This window comes from Leptidea sinapis, chromosome 9, assembly GCF_905404315.1.
Source record: "Leptidea sinapis chromosome 9, ilLepSina1.1, whole genome shotgun sequence".
Lineage (NCBI taxonomy): Eukaryota > Metazoa > Arthropoda > Insecta > Lepidoptera > Pieridae > Leptidea > Leptidea sinapis.
The window spans coordinates 1463334-1488514 of NC_066273.1; the positions used below are offsets into that span (position 1 = coordinate 1463334).

Sequence of the window (25181 nt, forward strand, 5' to 3'; positions counted from 1 at the left end):
ATTAAAATTATTAACATGATGTTTTCATGGTTTTTGAGGGTGATCAAAATTATAGTGCTGGCAAAATATAAATCCAAGATGGCGGCTTCAAGAGAATCACAACTATTTCGTCATGGGTGTCGTTTTCATAGTTTTTGAGGATGTTGAAACTGATAGTGCTATTAAAATGTAAATCCAAGTTAGAGCTACATGAAATTCGAAATTATCATTTTTTTATCATGGGTGTTGTTTTCATGATTCTTGAGAGTGTTGAAGCTGATAATGCTGGACTTTTGAATTAAAATCATGTGTTCACCGACACGCAAAAATCTCGAAAATGATACCCATATTGAATGCCCCGTTTAGACAAGTTCGTGGGGTGACTGCAGGGAAGTTTCTTATGACTGTGGTAGAAGTGAAACTTCAACGGACAAAGTTTAAAAACACATATTATTTCAAAGATTCCGGTCAATAATTCAAATAAAATATTTCACCAAAAAATAAAAAAAAAATCCCAAAAAAAAAATTTTTCAAGAAAATAATTCATACAAATGTTGTTTAAAAATATTACATAACAGTCGTCATGTAGACGTATTATTATTGTAATTGTAATTGTAATTATATAATATTGCATTGTATAGCCATCATACACTGTATAGCCATAATACACTATACATAAAAATCTTACGCTATTTACTTTTTTACGTTCGGCAACGCCCCATAAGGGACTGACTGACCCACTGTGACTTCGGTTTGTCTGTGTTTTTTGTGGTTTGTGAGGCACTCGGTAATTTATGAGACATAAAAAAATTGTGTGTGTTCAAGTCACACACGGTAGAAGTGAAACTTCTGAAAAGTTCGTGATTAAAAATCCTCATTGAAAAACTTTTAATTTCCAAATAGAATTTATCACACTATAGCACACACAGAAGGATTGAGAGAATTGAGATAGGTAGGAAAGCCGAAACACAGATGTACATTCATAACCTAATAACTGTTAGATATAAAATTGCACACGGTAGCATAGGTCTTACATCGACGTAAGACTCTGTGGAAGACGTACTAATTAATTAATTATGCCTTTCACTAAACTTTAACCAATAACCGATGCGCATACGCAGTTTGTAACTAATGTTTGCTTGTATTATTCGCTCTAACAAAATTGCGTCCGCTGCGGATGTTCTAGCGGTTCTCTAAGTGTTACTATAATATCTTTAAATTTAGATTAATTTTATTTTAGCATAGTTTCACTATATAGTATTATCGCTGCAAAATAGAGCTCTGTTCGTTCTATACATGGTGTAATCATTAAGTGTGATCTTTCTTATATGATGATATTTCTTAGTATCTAAGTACAAAATTTTGTATTCAAAGCAGATGTTCAAAGTCCTTGGTCTGCAATACAATGACCATTCTAAAATCTGACACTACATGTATGTTTTTTAAAGAAATTTTAAATATTTCTCGTTTGATTTAAAAAAAGTTGTTCATGTCATTTTACTGCTTTTGTAACATTCCTTCGATATCATCTTATAGTTTTTTGATATATGTAATAGTTACGGAATCGCCTATTTATTACGGTGTCGCCTCGCCTGTTCACACGTAACGATTATATTGTCAATACTTTATACAGGATATCAGCTTGGTTATAGACAGTCACTCAAACTAAAATTTAAAGTATCGTCAATTTGCTTCTATGAATTGAGTCTACTTTGTCATGGATCAATATCAATGTCAATAAAAAATAATCATGGGAATCGGTTGGCGCGATATTGAGGTATTCGTCCATTTTCCACGCACCTACTTAACCACACTGGAAGATCCAGCTTTCAAATAAAAAAAGGAATTATTAAAATCGGTTCAGTCGAAAGTTCTGTTTTAAACATAAGAAAAACATACCAACGAATTGTGAACGTCCTCCTTTTTTGAAGTCGGTTAAAAAATGGCTCTGTCGTAAATCCTACTACTCCACAGTTAAATATTTAAGTTATCGGACAGCCTGGGACTAGATTATGATTATTTTATAGCTATAACAATGAGAGTATGTTATTGTATATTTTATTAAAAAGAGCCCAAAAGATTGCTGAGAGAGTTTCTTGCGCCGTTTCTTCTCTCTCAGAATGCCATTCTTTCTGATGCGGTGGTTGTGTTTGAAGTGATAAAGTGACATCAAAGAGAATTTTAAAGAAATTTTGAGAAAATAAAGCCTTTTTTGCCTTTTATTAACTGGTATAACTTGTATTACGTTAGGGGATGGCATTGCAGTTTTTGTGCTTATAAAATATTCGAGTTATTCTCTTGCTATTATATCTTACTGAAATTAGATATTTGATAAGTTTTTGTTCAAATAAAATACTTTATTAAGACAACGCGTGTCATTATACTTTATAAAGTTTTTGTTATCATTGTTACGTTTGGACGTTTTTACTTGAAATAGCTAAGTATTTTTTATAGATGACTATGATAGCGATATAATAATTGGAATAGAAGAAATTGATGAAAGTGACGATTCAGCGTTATAGTATAAGATATAACTTTTTAATTATGGTAAATAAATATATCCAGTACAAAATACGAATAACTTTTTATTAATGTTACGTTTGAATATAAATCAAATGACAACTACAAGTTACTTCGTAAAACCATCTATGTAATACATGCTTATGATATTAAAAAATAAAAATATTATTCGTTTTCGTAGGTATGAAAAAGTGAAATGGAAACAAAATCTTTTTTACACACTGTACACTGTACAAACGTCATTCAGGCCAGGTGTCAAATGTCAATTGACATGTTGATTCACTGTACTTGTCTGTTGAGTGTTGTATCGTGTACCTATAATATTTATTGTATTGTTTAGTGTTTTTATCTTTAGATAAAAATGGCAGAGGCAGAGGCAGAGGCTGCTGTTGAAACGGCGGCGAATGATGAAAATGATGATAGTTGGTTATATGGTGAATCAAATCCTGAACTAAATGAAGCGACTAACACTACTGAAAAAACACAAACATCGGAGATTCCTACCGCTGAAGAAGAGGTATGTTATTAGATTGAATTTGGTAACCTATAAGTTTTTAAACAAACATTTTAATTTACTTTCTTAATTATTACACTTGCAAGACATATTCGCAATTATTATAGAATTAAGAAAAAATAAATTATATTTATTTTTTAATTATTCATTACAAGAAAAAAATAACTAATTTTATCAATGTTATAGTAGTAGTGATATGTTGTTTTGTGTTGACTACAATCACAAAGATTTATATTGTTATAAATTGATGCTGCACTGTTCTAAATAATTGACAAGTTTTGCTAATTAGCTAGGGATTACATAGAAAATGTTATTGGATTAGTTTAATGTTCCGGTTTTGCGGGTTGTGCAACCAGGAAAGGTGTAAGTATCATTTTGTCTCATTCATTGGGGGACCCGGACTAAGATGTTAAATGATCACCATCACCTACACTATCTTGCATTATCATTACAGAAGATTTAAGAAAATTGATTGAATCAGGCGAAAATCCATAATTATACAAATATTGTGCTTATTATTGAGTGTTAATTCCGCTAAGTTTTGGTCTTTAATCAATTCAACACCTATTTGGCCTCTACATGAGACATACTCAACTGACTGACTCTCAGTCTCGTGCCAGAATTTGGGAAGATTTCAACATCTCCCGAGGATGCCTAGTGTAGAGGTGAAACACCATCAAATTGATTAAAGACAAAACATAGCCGAATTTACACTCAATACCAATCACATTTGGATACAATAGAATTGCCAGCTTATCTCAGCTATCAGCTATTAGAATTCGACTATATACTACAAATTTATAGTTTTAATGTTTTCTACATAAAATTTGCATCATGCTTTACCCAACCTGTAATTCTTAGCTGAAAATTTTCCTATTTTCATTTATTATTATTATTATTATCATTATTTTTATTGGCTTAGTAAGCTATTTTTTTTTAAATAAACATGCATACACACAAGTCTTGATAGTTGTTACATTGGCAGCTGTACATTTACCTTCTTATATATATATATATAGCTGCTTATGTTACTGATGGCCACAGTTACATTAATAAATTTTATTATTGTTTGTGTCTGTCTTCCGGTATCTTCATGGATGTGCATACACCACCATGCGCAAATGGTGCACATCTCTGATGCTCAGGGTGCAGGCTGTGCAATGGCATCCTGGGGGCATTTGCTGACATGTTTAATTGAACCATTGTCATATGATCTATCAAATGACTAAGCAACCTTTTTTAGATATAATTATATGATTAGATAGTGGTTAAAGCTTACTAACATTACTTCTAGTTTGTGTTTTCCTTACTAAAATATATGATCATATGGTCAAATTAAATGATTTTTTTATTATTATTTACAGAATGAAGATGCTGAAGAAAAAGAAGCTGATGAGAATGAGGGAAATAATGAGGACTCCCATTTCAATGATGAACATTTTGAGGAGGTTGAAAAAGACCAGAATCAGGAAAATGGTGATGCAGCCAGTCAGGATGATGGAGATTCAGACTCTGATGATAGTGATGATATCAAAGTTACTATTGGAGAGATTAAATCTGGTCCACAAGCCTATGCCAGTCTAAATATAAAGGTTAACATAGTTGTTTTATACCCTACTATACACTGTGACTCTACAGTGGCAACATTAAATAAACATATGGGTAGAGCTACTTAACTTAACTATTTATAATCTGTTTTCAAAAGAGCAACCTTAAGGGTTTATTTGCTTGTTTGCCCTCCAGGGGAAATCTGCCTTCCGAATGAAACCTATGAAATAAAATATTTTTGATTGGATTTATATATCATAATCATAAGAAATAAGTTACAACAACTTGGAAAATTGTACAGCAAGTCATTCCAATATTGAGATACTCCAAAGGTGCCATGGTTCATAACCAACAATGAGGTCCACCAGTGCACAAACATTCCTCTGGTCAAGCATGAAACACAGCAATCAAGAAAAATATAGAACTCGTTTATAAGTCCACATGAACAATCTTGCTCATGAGTTCCTTTTATCTAACCAGCCAAAATGACTTAAAAGAGCATGTATTCTTTGAACTAGACAAATAGAGAAAACTTAATGAAAGAGTTCTTCTCGCTGGAAAAGGGCCTCTGCATATCTCATCCCCTTATACCACCTGCACATAATATAATCTACTGATTCCAGATAGTTACATTATACAGGGTGACCGTGAAGTTGATGTCCAAAGCTAAAATTTGAAAGCCTCATGGTGATGAGTATCCGAATCCCCCCTATGTATGTTTTACGATTTTGGGTAGTTTAGGAGATAATAATTTTTTTCCCCTTTTATCCACCTTTTTTCACCTAATTGTGGTTTAGGACTTTTTCTAATTTTTTTGAACACTTTTAGTTAATTTTATTGTTGATAATTATTAACTACAGTTGCAATAACCACATATGAAACTGTGAATAGTTTAGACAATGCGGACTAGTTAAGAATTGAGTCTTAAGTTCAAGATAACTACTCCAGCTAAATTCATGAAAATTTTCAAGGTATCAAAAAAAAAAAAAAATGGAGAGCCTATGGCTTCTAACTATTTTTAAAAACTTCCCAGAACATTGGCCAATAAAATGCGCCAAATTCATTCATTTTAGCTTTGGCCGTCAACTTCTTAGCCACCACCGCCAAAATAAAATACTTGGACAATTAGAAATTAGTGTGTAGTGAGAATGTGTGACTTTATTTTATAGTATATGTTGTTAGTAAATCACATGAAGATTGTTAAATAATTTTGAATCCTTTCTTTATTGCGTTGAAAGCTATTCTCATTTCTGTGAATAGCTTTGGCCGTCAACTTCTTAGCCACCACCGCCAAAATAAAAAACTTGGACAATTAGAAATTAGTGTGTAGTGAGAATGTGTGACTTTATTTTATAGTATATGTTGTTAGTAAATCACATGGAGATTGTTAAATAATTTTGAATCCTTTCTTTATTGCGTTGAAAGCTATTCTCATTTCTGTAATCATTCTGTTTGTTTGTGGCTTGTCTATTCCAATGCTGTGTGTTTCAATTTTTAGAGAGGTGTTGGCCTAGTGGCATCTGGCGCTGCTGATAAGTCTCGATTAGGGCCTACTGCAGGAGGGAAAGTTACTCTAGAGGATTTAGAAGGGCCTGGAAGTATCAATGGAGTCCCGGCTCTTGAATTTAATATTGATACCATTGAAGACAAACCATGGAACAAGCCTGGGGCTGATATATCAGGTATTCTTAATTTATTTTGATTTTTAAGATTGTGTTTGCTCAAAAAGTGTTACCTAAGGACATTAATAAATATGGCATGGGTAATGCTTATTAATTATTGAGATAACATAAAAAAATTCCCACAACTTTGTCTACATTAAGTTTGTTTTCCAATTTTTCGAGAAACTTTTTAATGGGAGAATAAGATAAACAAGTTTAAATACAGGTCAACTGATGATGATGATTGATGCTCACCTTTTCATACATCATATGTCTCTAAATAATCACACTTATGAATTTGAATGCCAGAAACACATTAGTATGTGTCGGGTGAAAATCGAGTTACATGTAGAGGTATACCCCTGACAAGTTGTGTACTAAATTTCAGGATTTGTTGTGTTAAGGAAAAGAAACACAAATGTAAACAGTAATTATGTGATTGTTAGGTTAAAATCATAATAGAGTTCTTTTTTGCTATGCTGTTGTTATAGACTAAATAACAACCGACCTAGGCTCAATATTCTAAATTCTCAATAGCTTCTGTTAGGCTTCTTTGCACCAGATAATGTCTAGATGGCTCTATACAACAGTGGCGCCTTTTTCTGCAGTGAAGCAATAATCCTCATATTATTGTGTTTGGATGGGCGCCAAAGCTAGTGAAATTACTGGGCGAATGATTTAATATTTTATGTCTGAAAGTGACGAGCACAGTTGCAATGTGGATCAGAATTTTAGGTCCCATCTTATAATTTTATAGTCTACCATTTGTGTTAAATACAGTTAAGCTTCTTAGAATAATGACAAATTAATATTCGACAAAAATTGGACAGAGTAACGCCCTAACTCGTCAACGATTGAAGCAGAATTCCGCAGATGCCGGGGAGACATTGCCTCTTATACCTCCACCCTCTCCTCCTTTCACTTTCTACAATATATTAAACACTTGAGAGTATAAATTATTATTATTATAAGTCAATATAGCAAATAGTTCAATTATATGCACTTAATTAATTAATTAATTTATTTAAGACTAGCTGACCCGACAGACGTTGTTCTGTATATAATAAATAAAATAATGTTTTTATATGAATTTGTCAATAATATATCATAACATCAAATATTAGTTCGTAAAATATGCACCCTGCTGTCGTAATGAAATTGTTTCACAGCAGAACTGTCAAACCGTGTGTCAATAAATTCTCTCATAGAAATTATGTATGGACACATCAAAGGAAAAACAAATTTGTTGTTTTTATTTAATTTAGCAGTATTTTTCTATTTATTCACCTTTTAAACCTTCTCTGGACTTCCACAAATAATTCAAGACCAAAATTAGCCAAATCGGTCCAGCCGTTCTCGAGTTTTAGCGAGACTAACGAACAGCAATTCATTTTTATATATATATAGACTAGTTGACCCGACAGACGTTGTTCTGTATATAATAAATAAAATAATGTTTTTTATTAATTTGTCAATAATATTTCATATCATCAAGAATTATGTCGTAAAATATGCACCCTGTTGTCGTAATGAAATTGTTTCACAGCAGAACTGTCAAACCGTGCGTCAATAAATTTTCTCATAGAAAATATGTCCATAGGAAACAAATATCCGACGGGGGACACATCAAAGGAAAAACAAAATTGTTGTTTTTATTTAATTCCGAACACTTTCATATTTATTCACCTTTTACCTTCCCTGGACTTCCACAAATAATTCAAGACCAAAATTAACCAAATCGGTCAAGCCGTTCTCGAGTTTTAGCGAGACTAACGAACAGCAATTCATTTTTATATATATATATAGATTACCTACAAAAACTACAACATACGTTCCACTATAACATACTTAAAAAAAAAGTGATAATTGGGTTTCTACTTACAGACAATCAGACATGCATAAAAATTTTTTTTATGACATTGTTTGTCAACTATAAAGTAATAACGAATTATATAAATCTAAAGAGTATTAATAATAATTAAGTAGTTTTATGTAATAATTTATTATTAATTATTTAATATTAATATTTTACCTTAATAACCTTTGGAAATTTATAAATGATAATGCATAATAAGTGTGCTATTATTAACATTTATAAAATTTCGTTTTTGCACACATCTTATAATAATAATAAATTGTTTATTTCTTTAACAAAAAGTACTTAAAAACTAGGGGCAGGTGTCTCCCGTTAAGCTTATCGCCTGTGTTGGGAGTCACCGCTCTTTAACCTTTATTTATAACAAAAAAAAATTATATTATACTTAAAAATTATTTATACATTTAAAAGTTAACTAATAAAAATACCTTTTTTTTACTACGCAAATTACACAAATGAAATAATATGTACTTTAAAACTATTTATGAAAGTTCTACCATTATACTTTACGTTACTACTATATATAAAATAGACATGATCAGAAGTAGGGGGAAGGAAGGGAAATGACACACACACACACATATATATATATATATATATATATATATATATATATATATATATATATACTTGTAGCATACACAACTAGCTACTCAGCAACTGTTCTGCCCAGTCATAGGATTTGGGTTCTAGCCAGTTAGAAGTAAGTTTTTTACATTCATATATTTTTTTGAATAGATCTGTAATTCTTTATTTATTAAATTATATAATTTGGCAGAGCGCTTAATGAACTGTCTATCAGCAAAAGTTGAGTTTGACTTAGGAACTACTGCCACAATGTCTTTTTTGCAGGATTTTAGGGTCATAAGCGAGGGATTTATGCTTTCTTGTAATAGTGTTTGTAATATTATTGACAACACTTCCCTTAAAGCCTCGCCTAGTATCGGAATACTGGGTCTCGAAATCTCGAGCGATTGCCAATTTCGTGGCCATCTGGAGGGCAAAGCCAAATTGGCTTCAAACAAACTGGGCGTCATTAATAGAGCACGGCAATACTTCAAGCCGGCCCACATTCTAGCTCTCTACAAAGCGCAGGTCCGGCCGCACATGGAGTATTGCTGTCATCTCTGGTCTGGCGCACCGCAGTATCAGCTCGATCCATTTGACCGCGTGCAACGCAGAGCAGCTCGACTTGTCGGGGACCCAGTGCTCTGTGAACGGCTGGATCACTTGGCGTTGCGTAGAGACGTCGCTTCATTGTGTGTCTTCTACCGCATTTATCACGGGGAGTGTTGCGAAGAGCTCTTTAATCTGATTCGTGCCGCCGAATTCCACCTTCGCACGACACGCCACAAGTTAAGATATCATCCCCACCATCTGGATGTGTGGCGGTCCTCCACAGTGCGGTTTTCAAGGAGCTTTCTTCCACGGGACGATACGACATGGGTACCTTCAAAAAAAGCGCGTACACCTTCCTTAAACGCTCCTGTGATTCCTCTGGTGTTGCAAGAGATTGTGGGCGGCGGTGATCACTTAACAACAGGTACGCTCGTTTGTCTATTCCATAAAAAAAAGATATAATTTTCTAATCGTAGGTTTTTTAGTTTCTTTATATAAGCTATCCGTGGGGAAACTGCGTTTTTTGAAGTACATTGTCTTAATAAGATTACGTTGTGTTCGTTCAAGTTCAAGGAATTTTATTTTAGTGGCCCCACCCCAGATCGTTATACAATACGTTAGTACAGTTTGTACCAACGATGTATTGATCTCTTTCAGGAGATCTTTGTCTTCCAATTTGGGGCCAAAAATATGAGTATAAATACATACACAATAAGACCAACCTTAACCTTTGTTTGATGCATGTTCGGAATTATCTAATTGTCTATTGTTGCCTTCATGTCATGAAGAATCTATATATGTACTCCTTATGTTAACAGACTACTTCAACTATGGCTTCAATGAAGTTACTTGGAGTGCCTACTGCGACAGACAGAGAAGAATGCGCGTGAACGAGGCTGGTGTCGGGTTGCCAGTTGGACCTCCAATGAGGGCTCCCATGCCCGATATGAGAAGGCCACCAGGTTTCTATTTCTTATTATACTAACTTCACAATATTTATGATCAACCTGTGTATTGCGTAGTTACATCACTGTGTATCACTATGTATATTAGGTACTAGGGTGATGTATGGGGGAATAGGCAATGGGGATTATATGCCATCAGATGTTTCACCAGTGTGATAATCCTTTTTTTTTAAATCAAAGATTATAATTTTAAAAAGATTTGATATCCATTTATTTATCCGACTCACTAAAATCAAAATACCTGAGTGAGTATGCTTTTACTAATTACCTTCCAAGACACATTCCCAATTAGTATAAATGTGACCATTCGTTTTGGGCTCAAATACCTCAACGAAAAAAAAATAATTTTCAAACTATAAAGAATATTGTCGTTATCATTTTACTGTGGCACCAAATAATTATATAATTTATATTTCTTTTTCTTTGAAGAATGTATGAAAATATCCAACCTACATTTCCTATTGGTAATTAGTACTTTGAAATGATCGGATTCTGTTAAACTGTTTTCATTGTTTCATTAAAAATTTGAAAGATAATTTTGAGGATGACAATATGTATATTAATTTATTTAAAATATAGTTCCATGCGCACCTCCTGTCGCACCAAATGGTATGTACCTATAGATAAGAGCAGTAGGTATATTAGTATACTAGCTTACCTTTTAGCTAACCTTTTCCATAACCCCTTACACCTTTATCCTAGCAACTTAGTCGGTACAAGTTAAGAATAAACCGCAAACCGCGACATCTATGGTCGTATGGCGTTACACACATTCCGTCAAGTAACCGCACGCGAAAAGTCAGCACCGCAATAATTACAAGTAATTATAAATTAAGGAAATCCTAGAATTCCTGTTGATTTTCCGTCGTGTGATCGTAGTGATTTCTTCGTTAAGTGTACCGTGATATATACAGGCTGCCGCAAAGTTATGGGACATGAAGGAAAAGTACCTTAAATATCGAATATAGGCTATTTTACTGAAAGAAGACTTTATGTTATTTTTAAAAGTTAGTAATTCTGCATTCAAAGATTTTCTAAAAATTAATTGCCTCGTCTGGGAATCGAACCGACTTAAATTAAAAAAAAACACCCCTACTCTTATGATGCCAATCGAAAGAATGGCCAAAAACTAATAACTCTTCTTAAGTAACATAGTATTTTAAAAGAAAGTAGTCAATTAAGTGGGTATTTTTTTGTAAATTAATTAATTAAATGCTCAAAATGTGATCCCTCTTGTCTTACGCAAATCGCCAATCTTTTAATGAGTCCGCTGCCTGTTGATTTTCTTATCATTTTATGGTGAATACTCGATATGATATGGCACAATTCTGTTTGTAACTCGCCCACGTTCGCGTATTGCTTTTTGTATAGCATATCTTTCACGTATGACCAAAAGAAGAAATCTAATGGTGTAAGGTCCGAGGATCTGGCCGGCCATCTAATCGGTCCATTCGTACCAATCGAAATAGAAAAACGTTCATTTTACGTTGTTTTTTTCTTTTAAAATACTATGTTACTTAAGAAGAGTTATTAGTTTTGGCCATTCTTTCGATTGGCATCATAAAAGTAGTAGTAGTTTTTTTTTACATTTCAGTCGGTTCGAATCCCAGACGAGGCAAGTAATTTTTAGAAAATCTTTGAATGTAGAAGTACTAACTTTTAAAAATAACAAAGTCTTCTTTCAGTAAAATAGCCCATATTCGATATTTAGGGTACTTTCCCTTCATGTCCCATAACTTTGGGACACCCTGTATATACGAGGGCTGCACTAAAAGTATCGGGAATGGAATATTTCCACTGTTCCTGTCATATTAAAATCTTTTTAGTTGAAAACTCCTTAGTTTTAAAAATCGAATACCATTTATTTATTTAAAAAAAGATTCTCGGTCTTGTCACAAGGTCTTTTCAAACTTGTTTAGTCGTTGAGAAAATGGAATTGACTCGAGAAAATTCTAGAGCGATGATTTATTACGACTTTCGAAGTGGTTTAACACAAAAACAGTGTGTTGACCGGATGATTTCTGCATTTGGTGATGAAGCCCCATCCAAAACCACAAATTATCGCTGGTTTGCTGAATTTCAACGTAGACGTGTCAAGCTCAGTGATGATCCCCGTCAAGGTCGTCCAAAAACTGTAGTCACCAAAGAAAACGTTGATGCTGTGCGTAAGCTGATTGAGGAAGATCGACATGTGACATACCGCGAAATTCAGGCAACCTTAGACATTGGCATAAGTCAAATACAAATAATCTTGCATGAACAATTAGGTGTAAAAAAATTGTTTTCCCGATGCGACAACGACAATGCGAGTTCTCACACCGCGCACAGAATAAAAGAGTTTTTAGAGCAAGAAAACATTAAAATTTATAAATTATTAGACCATCCGTCGTACAGCCCCAACCTAAGCCCTAATGATTTCTAAACTTTCCCTAAAATAAAATAAATTGCGTAGTCAGAGATTTTGACCACCTGAAGAAGCTGTGGACGCCTACAAAACGGCCATTTTGGAGACCCCAACTTCCGAATGGAATGGTTGCTTCAATGAATGGCACATTTTTCTATACGATGGAACCACCATCGTATAGAAAAATGTGCCAAATTTCGCGGAGAATACTTCGAAAAGCAATAAATACATTTTTAAATAGTAATGTTGTGTCACTTCCTTGATTCCCGAAATTTTCAGTGCCGCCCTCGTATATATATATATATTGTGGTTCGCCAGCACACTCAGGCGAATTGTTTAATATTATTAATTGTATTATCAACTTACAAAATATTAAAGGACATATTATATATTTTGAAGAAAAATTTAAATATAAAATTAAGTCAATTGACAATCTACTCTTTAATTATAATATCACTAGTGAAATTTTAATATCACGGCTATGACAATATACCTTCATACATACTACTTATAAATAATTTATCTTCCCATGCTATATAACTGTACCTATTTAAAAGAAAAACAATGAGAACTCAAGCGCGAGAAACAATGTTCGACTATTTGACCAATAGCATGGTGTTATTGTGACGTTAGTATTGTAAGGAAGTAGGCAGAATTTAATACTACATACAGGAGTATAATTGTGTAAGAATTACACAGTAATTTTGCTTTGACTGATCCTTTAATTGAGTCAGATGTTACCCAAATCAGCGTGACAGCTCAATCTCAACAATATCTGCAATATAAAGTTCACAGCGCGCCTAAATTTTTAATCATTTAATCAATTAAATATTTTTTTTTTATAAAGACCACTTATAGTTATGTTTAAACTTTACAGCTCCCATGAGGCATGACGACCAACAGCAAGGAATGCAAAATAATTACCAGGCCAGAGAAAATACTATACAGGTATAATTACACTCTTTGTCAACCTATTTTTAAAAAGATTATGAAAATAAGGGACAAGATGAGCAAGACGTTCAGCCGATGGTAACTAATACGCCCTGCCCATTACAATGCAGTGCCGCTCAAGATGATTGAAAAACCCAAAAATTCTGAGCGGCACTACAACTGCGCTCGCCACCTTGAAACATAAGATGTCAAGTCTCATTTGCCCAGTAATTTCACTAGCTACGTCGCCCTTCAGACCGAAACACAATATTGCTTTCACATTACTGCTTCACGGCAGAAATAGGCGCCAATGTAGTACCTACCCATAATCTAGCCGGCATCCGGTGCAAAGGAGCCTCCCACTATTATAATTCCATAATATCCGTACATGGGACAATCTGTCCCATCTTCCTAGATTGCTGGTGTAGAGTGGAGAGTTGTTCCAAGATTTTGCCATAGAAATAACTGTATAGTATGAAGTATTGGGCCGGGGAAGCATTGTCACTAGGGTTACACTACTCTAAAACTCTCTCACTGTTTCGGGAGGAGTACTTTATCTATAACATTAATAGAGTACTTTTATATAAGACTAGGTGGTCTTGCCATAAATACTGAAACAAAGAAAAAAAAATTACACATAACATTTATTACTTTTACAGTGTATTAGTTAAATACATAAATATAAAACAATTTAAAATATTATAAGCTTATCCGAAGTGGTCTCTATTGGCTGCAATACAGTCCTTAAAACGTTGAGGCCAGATATCAATAGAGGCACACACTCTTTCCATGGGAAAATTCGTCACTGCTAATAGTACGGATTGTTTTAGGAATTCCGAATTATCATGGCGTTTAGAGCAAGAGACAGATTCCAAATTCAAATATAAACAAAAAAATATTTGTTTATTTTTAATTGTAACAGTTTTTATGGCCAGACTAAGACGCGTGAATTGCAATTTCCATACAAACTTCTATCGCTGGTAAGCTATACGTCGTCCCATTGACAGACAGGCTGTACAGATAAGGTGAGTTACCGTCGATAAGTTTATTGGGACAGAAAAGTCAGCGATAGTTATGATTTTTATCTCAAGTAAGAGATAGACTGAATAAAGTAACAATGGATCGTCACACACTATACGCACGATAATATAAATCACTAGTAACACACAGTGTATGACTTGTTATCATGACACTGACTCTCTACAAGAACGCTCAGTCACTAATGAATATAAGTATGTACCCCTAAGGATTAATCTCAAATGATTTCGAACAGTGTCAAGTAAATTATCTTATACTTTTTTTTTTCTTTATTGATTCAGGGGCTTTTATACGTATGTACATGTCAGCCCCATTATAATCTAAGTACATTGTGCGGTGTTTCCGGGACGATACGACATGAGTAACTTCAAAAAGCGCGTACACCTTCCTTAAAGGCCGGCAACGCTCTTGTGATTCCTCTGGTGTTGCAAGAGAATGTGGGCGGCGGTGATCACATAACACCAGGTGACCCGTACGCTCGTTTGTCCTCCTATTCCATAAAAAAAAAACAAGTCTTTAACACTCGCTAACGCTCACATTGACAAATACTAATTGGTCTCACATTATGGGACTGTCAGGTTGTCTAATCGGTAGTATAATACTAAGTCTATGGTAAAAACATACATACATGCAGTCGCGACTGTCTCCCAGAGCTTAGGCAGAGATTCAGCTTTATTTAGCATCAAACCTATCATGCTCTTTTATTTTTGGTACTTGTGTCGTAGCTCCTTTTTATTACATCCTGACGTACATTTAAAAGTGAAAACTGAGAACTTTTACTATTAAAATTTAAAGTTTCATAATGTTTAAAAACAATTAAATTATTAATTTCACTTATAAGATATACACAGCACTAACGTTGGACAATACGTCAGCTGTATAGCTACAGATATATTGCTATAAGCATTTCGCTTACGAGATTGCACCCAGCCAAAAGTATCTAACTATGTACATATATTTATACTTTTTTTTTATTATTTATAAATCACGTGCGCCAGTCATGAGCATGTCGGTGATGCGAACCCAAATGATTTTCTATTACTAAAATGTGTCCAATGTGGCTAAAGAAGTTATCACTTCAACAAACGGTGTTGTGTCGCAGGTGATGACAGCGGAGCGGCGCGAGTACGGGCGGCCGGGACACATGAGGGACGGGCCGCCGGAGTACTTCCCGCCGCACGCCGACTACTACCAGCCGCCGCATGTGCCCTACCAGGAGCCCTCCTGGGGTATATACACCGCTATTTATTTATATCTGCTCCTTACTCTCTGGCTCTGAAGCGAGGACGATCAGAGTGGCAGAGAGGATAAAGATTGACGCATTTGAGATGTGGTGTTGGAGAAGGATGCTTCTCATATCGTGGACGGCTGGGAGAACAAACAAGTATATCACATTGGCACGAGATTATCCACAATCAATATCAAAAGATCTTGGGGTATTTTGGCCATACTGCCCGGCGCCTTCCCAGTAATTTATACAAACTGATGTAGGCAACGTGGAAGGCAAAAGACCGCGCGGCACACAGCCGCTGGTCGGACCAGATCACTGGCCTACCTCTGACGACCGCAATAAGGACGGCCGAGGACTGAAAGGATAGACTTAGGAAAAACTCGGGCTATAAGCGACAAAAAGGGGATTCCTTGCATCATCACAACAGCTGTTTTAAAGTTCCCGTATTGTACACTGTCTGCTGTCACCCATAGCTGTTACGCAACTAAAAATGCGTTCTGTTTCTCAAACTTAATAAGTTAATAATAATTAATTTGAATACTGTTATAATTTAGTATACGTTCTATCTCGTCGTGAACATAATGAAATCAATTAATTAATTAAAACAAGTATTTTAATTGACCTGGATAGTTTGATCTCGACAGTTGGTACGAATATATAACAAAGAGTAACAACATTTCACATTACAATACTTATGATTACCACAGAGTATCTAAGTAAGTACAAGTGACTATGTTGTCAGATCCTGGATATAATTTAGGTATTCGGCCATCAATCCAGCATGGATGGAGGCGCCGAGCCATCGCTAATCAGGACCAAATCGCCATTTTGATACGAGTAGTATTTCCTTTCCACTTTGTCCGTAGTTAAAGCTCAGAGATGTACTCTCTCTGCCACCTCTTCCAAAAATGTTGACGTATGTGTTCCAAGCGGTCATAGCGGTTGAAGCTGCTCTCATTTTTGTTGTCCAAGGAAGGTGAAGGCAATGCATTTAGGGGTCTTCCAATTAAAAAGTGCCCTCGTGCAAACAAAGTTGTTATTTCCTCAAACGTCAGATGAGAATTACCCATTACACGTTTTATATGAAATTTCGCGGACTTAACTCAGGCCTCCCAAATACCGCCAAAGTGAGGTGCATTCGAAGGAGTAAAAATAAATTAAAAATAACAATTGTTCTTTGCAACTTACTTAATTTCTTAAAACGAGCAAAATTAATTGGCTTTATTTTCTTTTAATAATTTAGGACTATTAAGTTTTATATTTATTAGTATGTAAATTTCGCTTATTCATGCAGCCACCGATTAACCAACCAAACCTCGTGTTATGTAATTTTGGGTTACATTTGCCTAAAGATTATTGCTATGACATCCCAGAACACATCTCTGAGCACCATGTCAATAGCTGCGGGCTGGTTAAAATTAGGGTCGGCTAACTGTAAAGCCACTGGTATATTACGATTTTTTATATCTAAGGAATACTTTGGCAATTTTCCCAATTAAACTATCTAATACCAAACAAGAGACCTTGCGTTTATAATTTGAATATGGGGACTGTAATTGCACGACACAGCTTTTGCTTACTGTGATACCATTGATTGATGTAGGATGCACCTTTAGAGATAATTTTTGCTTCTTAGATTCCGTAATAAATGATGACTGACTGCCTGAATCTAGTAAGGCGCGCACTAGCATCACCTCTTTAGTCTCCGGATTAAAAAGTTTAGTAGGCAGACTAGTTACTAGTCTAGTTTGACAGACGTTAACACTTTCTATAGTAAAGTTTATTTAATAATTATCTACTACATATATAAGAATATAGTTATCGTATGTTCGTTTATTGATACCAGCTAGCTTTCGATGTATCTTGAAACGATGCGACGGCATCATATCCACTTTGTGCAAGACAATCACTTTAATTCTCTTTAAACACCTATTCCATTATTGTGAGTGATATTAATCTCAAAAAAACATTATGTAAAATGTCGAAACATCGATGTTTTTAAGAATAACATTATGGGCAGACTTGCTTGTTATATTTGATTATGTGACTACAGGCCCTCCCGAGCAGAGCGGCTGGGCGCCCACGGAGATCAAGGAGCTGACTCCAGGTCCCATGGGGCCGCCTCCCATGGGCCCGCCCATGGGCATGCCGCCCATGATGGGCCCGCCCCACATGGGCGCACCTCCCACCGGCCCCCCGCCCTTCCCCTACCGGCACGCGCCGCCGCCGCACGACCGCGACAGGGACCGCGAGCGGGACAGAGACCGGCTGCGGGAGAGGGACGAGAGGGACCGCCGGGAGCGGGACAGGAGGGACGAGGTAACGTGAAGTACACGATACATTTTATGTCAACGTTGTTTTATACACATACATAAGGACATATCATTCGCAGTCTGATAGCAGAACGACAAAGTGTGCTTCTAATCTATTCTCCCTACTATACCACAAGTTAGCCTATGTAACATTAAAGTAGAGCACAAGGCTATTGAAGTCTTGAGGGGCTTTTCTCTTGAGTCTGTTGAAAGAACTTCTACACATCAGATTGCAGGCGAGTGCGTTTGGGTGGGCTTTAATACGTTTTGCGTAAAACTTGAGTTTATTAAGTATCTCTTGTTTGACCATTGGTACTTTCAGGTCGCGGTGAAGTTGGATGTTGATGATATACCAAGGTGAATTTGTTATGATCCGTAGCATTTTAGACTGAAAGCATTGGAGAATTTCCAGGTTTGAATTTGATGCAGTTTCCCTATAGCTCAATTCCGTGTCAGTCTTCTGTCCATGAGTATACCCAAATATCGCACTTCTTCGCACTGAGGTATTTCAATGTTATTCAATTTTACTGGAGGGCATGAGCCAAAATTGTGTAAGTGGTATCAGAAAACTGATCCTGAATGAAGCCCCATTTCGTCAATTTTGTGTGAAGAGGTAACGGATAATCGTTTTCACGACATAAAATATCAAAATTTCAAAGCAAACATTTCCCGCTAATTGGAGATAAAGAAGTAATCTATTTGTGGCAATTTTTAGTTTTGTTAGACTTAGTTTAATTTCATCACAAACTCTACCGAAAAATATCATATTTCTGTCGGATTCGTAAACGCGTCCTTAATATGTAGCGTTCCTCTAACCCTGCGGTTTTCAGTTAGGATTTCCCCCATAGCCAAACTGTGGATTTATGTTTTGCGCGTTTCAAGACCTGGTTGCTTTCAAAATAAGTACTATCGACAAAATTGAATCGTGACCCACCTTAATGTCATTCTCCTAAAGTCGTAATAAACAAGTAGGTCGAAATTCGCTTGAACGTACATTTCCTAAGTAATTGTTATTATTTTATTAGACACTGACAGTTGTCACATAATCTTTGTGCAAATATATATAACTGTTTTTATGATTTTAAAAGAATTATCAGCAAAGTTAGTCATGAATCCATTTTGTCGATTGTAGTCTTTAGGCCTTTGTTTGTCTTGTAGCCTTTAAGGCTAGTCCAAACGCGACAACACAGGAATTACGCGATAGGTGATTGTATCACATATCACCAGGTGATACGAATACCTGGGGCGAGCTTATCGTGAATTTTGGAATTAATATATCTGTTTGTATGTAGCGTTCTTAGATAATTTATACGTCTAGATAGAGCCCCTTGCTACTAGACAATCGATGAAAGCAGGCAAGGTTTATAACTTTAGTGTGCGTGACAAGCTACGTCTTACACTTGCGAACTGTTACCTCAGACCCCCATGGCCAAATTACCTACTTTTAAGATCAACCCCCCTATTCATAATGGTTCGCTAACTTAAAACAGCTGCTACAGAGTGTTATATTTCATTCTGACATTCAATAGAAGAAGACAGAGTGAGAATTAGCAATTCTTAAGTTAGCAGACTATTATGAATAATGCTTGAATAATGACTATTATAAATATCTTTAGTTTTTTCTTATTGATACAAAATACCTAGGTACTAAGGTACCAATTGGATATGAAGACGAACTTGAGACTACATTACTACAACAATGCTATTTCCTACAATAATATTAATTATTCTTAGTACACGTAACACAACATAAACAATACAGTACCTACCTACCTATCTTGAAAGTTTTAAATAAGAACTTGTGTTAATTTAATAGGGGTCGATTTTTAGACCTCGTCGACTCCCAAAATCAGTTTTCGTTTATGTCGACCCCTAGGAAACACAAGGGGTCAATATTGGTTTCCACTTTGACCACTTTGGGAATCCCTGGTCTAGAAGTATAATTGATCTAAGGCTACTTTATGTTATATTATACTGTATTATAGGTATTATATTAAATACAAAAACGATAAAATATTAAATACAAGGACCGATTGGGGGAGACCTTTGTCCATACAAATCTTCAATGTATTTACATCGTAGGAAGTGCAATATTATGTTCATTGAATATAATTGTATCTGTGTGTTACAGGAGGAGCGGGAACGAGATCGGGAGAGAGATAGAGACCGGGAGAGGTCGCGCTCGATAAAGCCGGATCGATCACGTGAGAAGTATGTTAATTGTTGTATTACATTAGGGACTTAAGTATTTTCTCATATTATACAGGCTGTCCCAAAGTTAGGGACATGAAGGGAAAGTACCTTAAATATCGAAGACAGGCTATTTTACTGAAAGAAGACTTTAAGTTATTTTTAAAAGTTAGTAATTCTGCATTCAAAGATTTTTCTAAAAATTACTTGCCTCGTCTGGGAATCGAACTGACTTAAATGTAAAAAAAAACACCCCTACTTTTATGATGCCAATCGAAGGAATGGTCAAAAACTAATAACTCTTCTTAATTAACATAGTATTTTAAAAGAAAGAAACAACGTAAAATGAATGTTTTCCTACTTGGATTGGTACGAATGGACCGATTAGATGACGGCCAGATCCACGGACCTTACACCATTAGATTTCTACTTTTGGGGATATGTGAAAGATATGCTATACAAAAAGCGATACGAGAACGTGGGAGAGTTACAAACAGAATTGTGCCATATCATATCGAGTATTCACCATAAAGTGATAAGAAAATCAACAGGCAGCGGACTCATTAAATTCTAATTACTAACTTTTAAAATAACATAAAGTCTTCTTTCAGTAAAATAGCCTATCTTCGATATTTAAGGTACTTTCCCTTCATGTCCCATAACTTTGGGACACTCTGTATATTAAGCCGCACCCACACTCACTTCCTGGCACCGTGTAATATCGATACTGCATGGTATAAAGCAAGAAGATTTTAAACACAAGGTATCCAAATAGACTCATAATTCCCTTCTGTAGAACTGCATCTTTTAGTAGAAATTGTTACAGCATGTCTATAATCAAATTCAAATATTTTTATTCAAAATAGGATGTGACATCACTTTTGAAAGTCCAAAACTACCACCCATATATAATATATACTATAAAAATATAATATAAATAATAGTTTAAATAAATTATTCAATACAAAATGCATTATTTTTATGAATTAGTCTATTTGTTAATAATATATGAAAATTATATACCCTTATGACAATGAATTTTTTGACATTATACATAGGTACTAAATGAATTATTAAATTAGTTTCGTCTTATATTATAATATCTTTAATTTTTAATTTTATAAATAGATTTATAGTGTTGTGTGTTGGTACAACACAATTAGACAATTTTATGAGATATTTCGCATGTCAATTGACGAAGCATATTTTATTATCAATAATATTATGCTAACATCTTAAGTACAATGTTTCTTGCAAATAAAATTTCATTTCATTTACCTTAACAACGCATGTACGCGTCTGCCTCGGCAAAATTAGGGCAATAGATTAGTGTAACATAAGTATTACTAAAACGTCAAACGTAATAGTAAAAAAATGTTTCTTGACATCATCATCATCAGCCAGAAGACGCCCACTGCTGGACAAAGGCCTCCCCCAACGACTGCAGTAAATGTGGCGCTTAGGAAAAAGAACGACCAATATTATGCTACTATCGGAGCAAAACTTACGTAAATGGAAAGAAAGATGTGACATAATATTATGATGATCTATGAAAAGCATAACTGGCCTTTGAACATTGTTATCATGTTGCCATTTATTAAAAATGTTGCGCATTTCTCCGTGGTCCTCCATTATGAGAGCGTCAAATACCCCAGGATTTCGGAACTGACATGCTTAATTCTCCCAGTTTCCTCTCGGCTCTCGTAATAACCGTCACATGTTTTCCCATTGTTCGTTTTATCGGTGTTTAACCTTCGTCTAGTTCAGAAGTGTCAAGAACACTAAATATTTCTGCGGCAGTATAAGTCCGCACCTCGTGTGTATTCTTGTATAGTTACTTCCATTTTCGCTTCAGAGTAACGAATCACCTGTACTTTTATCGACGGCACTTTGACAAATCAATCTCAAAAGCATTATTTAAAATATAACGAAACAATTTTAGCATACTTATCGTAACGTAGTCTCTACGTTCCGAAATAATTACCTAAAAGTTTTCCTAAAATTTTGAATTTAAATATCATTTAATAAGTATCTCCATACTCATTTAATAAACAACAAATTTACAATTTTTAATTGTTTCCAGATCGTACCGGCGCGACAGATCGCGGTCGCGGTCACGACGCCACAAGTCAAGGTCACGGTCGCCGCGTCCGCGCGAACGGTCGCGCGACCGTGAACGTAGTGCTAAGCCCAAGTCTAAGGAACCGAAGGAAAAAGATGAATAGATTATTACTGAATAAGATGTTCATATACTTACAATTCATTTTGAATAAAAATAATATTATAAGAGTGAGTGTCTTTTAATACAATTTAATTTTGATATTAATTATTATTATTATTTAGAGAGGGTGGCTATTTGGCTAGTCCTACCGCATTTACGAACCGCAGTATCTTCTTGACGCGAGTATTGCAAACAGCATCTGGGAGTAGGGTATAGTCGGCAAGGATCGTGTTACGCTTATGCATTAGTGGACCGCAATTGCAGAGGTGGTGAAGAGGCGTTTCATCGGCCTCAATCTTCATCGGTAAAAGCTTTAGCCCCAGTTCTTGCGAGCTAATCGGCCTTTTCATTGCCTATGATTCCGGCATGCCCTGTGCCCCATTTGAGGATCACTCTATTTTTAGTGCCTAATGTGTTCAGGCAGTCGGTACAGATTTTTGACTAATTATGACGCCGTCAAGTCTGCGTCTAAAGCCATCAATGCTGCCTGACTGTCAGAGTGAATGTATATGTTTTGTTTGAAGTAGCGTTTTTGGATATTGGTTTCCGCGCATTCTAAAATGGCGTATACCTCTGCTTGAAATATGTAGGCAAATCTACCCAGGTTTATGCTGGATTTAAACCTGGGGCGTTCTCCATAGACTCCACAGTCAACTTCATTTTACATTTTGGACACATCGGTGTACCATAAGAGGCTCTCATCCTTCCACGAGACTTTGTTGTTCATCCAGTCGTCCCTAGAAGGTAGTTCCACAATATAGTGTTTGACAGTGGTTAATTGTGGAGTCTGCTCCTGCTCTTGGTAACGCATGTTGGCTTTTTGCCCCAGCTTAGTACTTGAGTTAGCAGTTAGTGTCTAAGAAATTAAGAAGTTGCTCACCTCTTTCAGTGACGTCACTGCCTCCGCAGTTCCGCGGCCTCGATAATCAGTTCGGCGTTGTTGCGGCGTGCATAGTCGACCACTCTCAACAAATCTGTTGTTGGGTCTGTTGCTTCATGTGATAGGTACGCCGAGCACACGATCACTCTGGTACCTTCCCAACCCTTGAAATTAACATACGCCGCAACAAGACCGTTGCAAACGCAATTGCAAAACGAAAAACGCATTTTTGTAATAGACACCAAGTGATCTCACTTTCGTCAATAGCGGCAAACGTCATAATGGTGTTAAGACTTCTAAGTTTTATTCCTTAATTTGGTAAATAATTTTGGAAGTTATGGCTTTCCAAAAAAAAAAAACTTTTGAGAAATAATTTCTTAATCAACTATTTACAATTTAAATTATACTGAACGACACAAATAATAAAATTGTAATAATGAAAGACTACATTTTTTTTAAAGAAAACTTGCTTTCGGAAACGACACGGAAGCCAAAAAGTTATTTTAAAGATGTCTGTCTATATGTCTGGGCTATACGAAAATACTACTAAATAAAATCATTTTGCATGAGTAAATAATAAGAAATCGGGACTGCTTGTGACGTCGCGGGCAGCAGCTACACCCTATAAATTTAGATTTTCTTGAGAGTGTCGAAGTATACGTTGCTGCGGCAAACGTCATCTTTTTTTAAGTGGTATCTTCGTTGCGTTAACGTATAAGTTTATTTTTTTCGCAGTTTCAATTTCAACGCGTTCCTGAGATAAAGGGTCTTGACGGACAGAACACGAATTTGATTTAATTGATTAAGTTAAATCATGGGTATGTAGCTGTACCTACAACCAATAATATCAATTAATACAAATGTCTAATATCTAACTTGTAACGTAGCATTATAGATCGTAGAAATAGTAATCGTGCATAATAACTGTAATAAGCGTATGCCGAAAGATTCGTTCTGACAAGAACATTTTATTTTATATAACGTAATATTAGCTCTGACAAGAACATTTTATTTTGTATAACGTAATATTAGCTCCGATAAGAACCATTTCATAATGCTGTACATCAACTCATAGAATCATACAGATCACCAGTAGTCATCTCAGTGAAGTTTCAAGCATCGTACTTTCTCTCGACGACCGCAGATATATACTCACGTGATCAGTCATATGCTCCGCGTTACAAAACCGCACAACAAGGCCGAGCGTCCTCGAATGACGCGTCGGGACTCGGACGTCGATCGCTATTCATGCAATTCTAATCAATGAGTGACAAAGTAGGTGCGGAATGCTCATTGACATCGTATGATCGAGGTTCGACGCAAGTTTACACAAACTGCGATAGCATTAGTTTTAGAGCGAGATAGAACACATAATATTATTCTCAATTCTTATTTGATGAAACGTTTTACTATTGGTTAAAATGTAAGCTTTAGTGTTGGTGTGTATTTTCTGAACTTGTAAATATTTTTAAGTAACGATTGTAATTGGGTAACTAGTTTTAAGGTTTTTTTATAAATATCGTGTAACCTTTCTATAAATCAATCAACAATTCGGCTTTCGTGCTAAACACTCTTGTCCTCAGCAAGTCCACCGCATTGTAGAGTACATCTACAGCGGGTTCTATCCCAAACGTAAGAAGACAATCGCTGTCTTCTTCGACGTCGCCAAGGCTTTTGACAAAGTCTGGCACGAAGGCCTAATATATAAACTACACGCTCTAGGCCTCCCATCCCGATTAGTCCGCATAGTAGCTTCTTATCTTCACAAACGTACCTTTCGTTTCAGACACGAA

The 25181-nt window shown here is 35.5% G+C and overlaps 1 protein-coding gene across 1 annotated transcript; it reads left to right on the forward strand.

Annotated features, from left to right (window-relative positions):
* The first annotated feature begins 2788 nt into the window (after positions 1 to 2788).
* Positions 2789 to 22577, forward strand: LOC126965854 (pre-mRNA 3'-end-processing factor FIP1). Its single transcript, XM_050809617.1, has 9 exons — positions 2789 to 3016; positions 4378 to 4605; positions 6060 to 6243; positions 10036 to 10179; positions 13464 to 13534; positions 15657 to 15783; positions 17839 to 18104; positions 20229 to 20308; positions 22371 to 22577. Exons 1-9 carry the CDS (start codon positions 2861 to 2863, stop codon positions 22510 to 22512), a joined length of 1398 nt encoding a protein of 465 aa, XP_050665574.1. The 5' UTR covers positions 2789 to 2860; the 3' UTR covers positions 22513 to 22577.
* The last annotated feature ends 2604 nt before the right edge of the window (positions 22578 to 25181 follow it).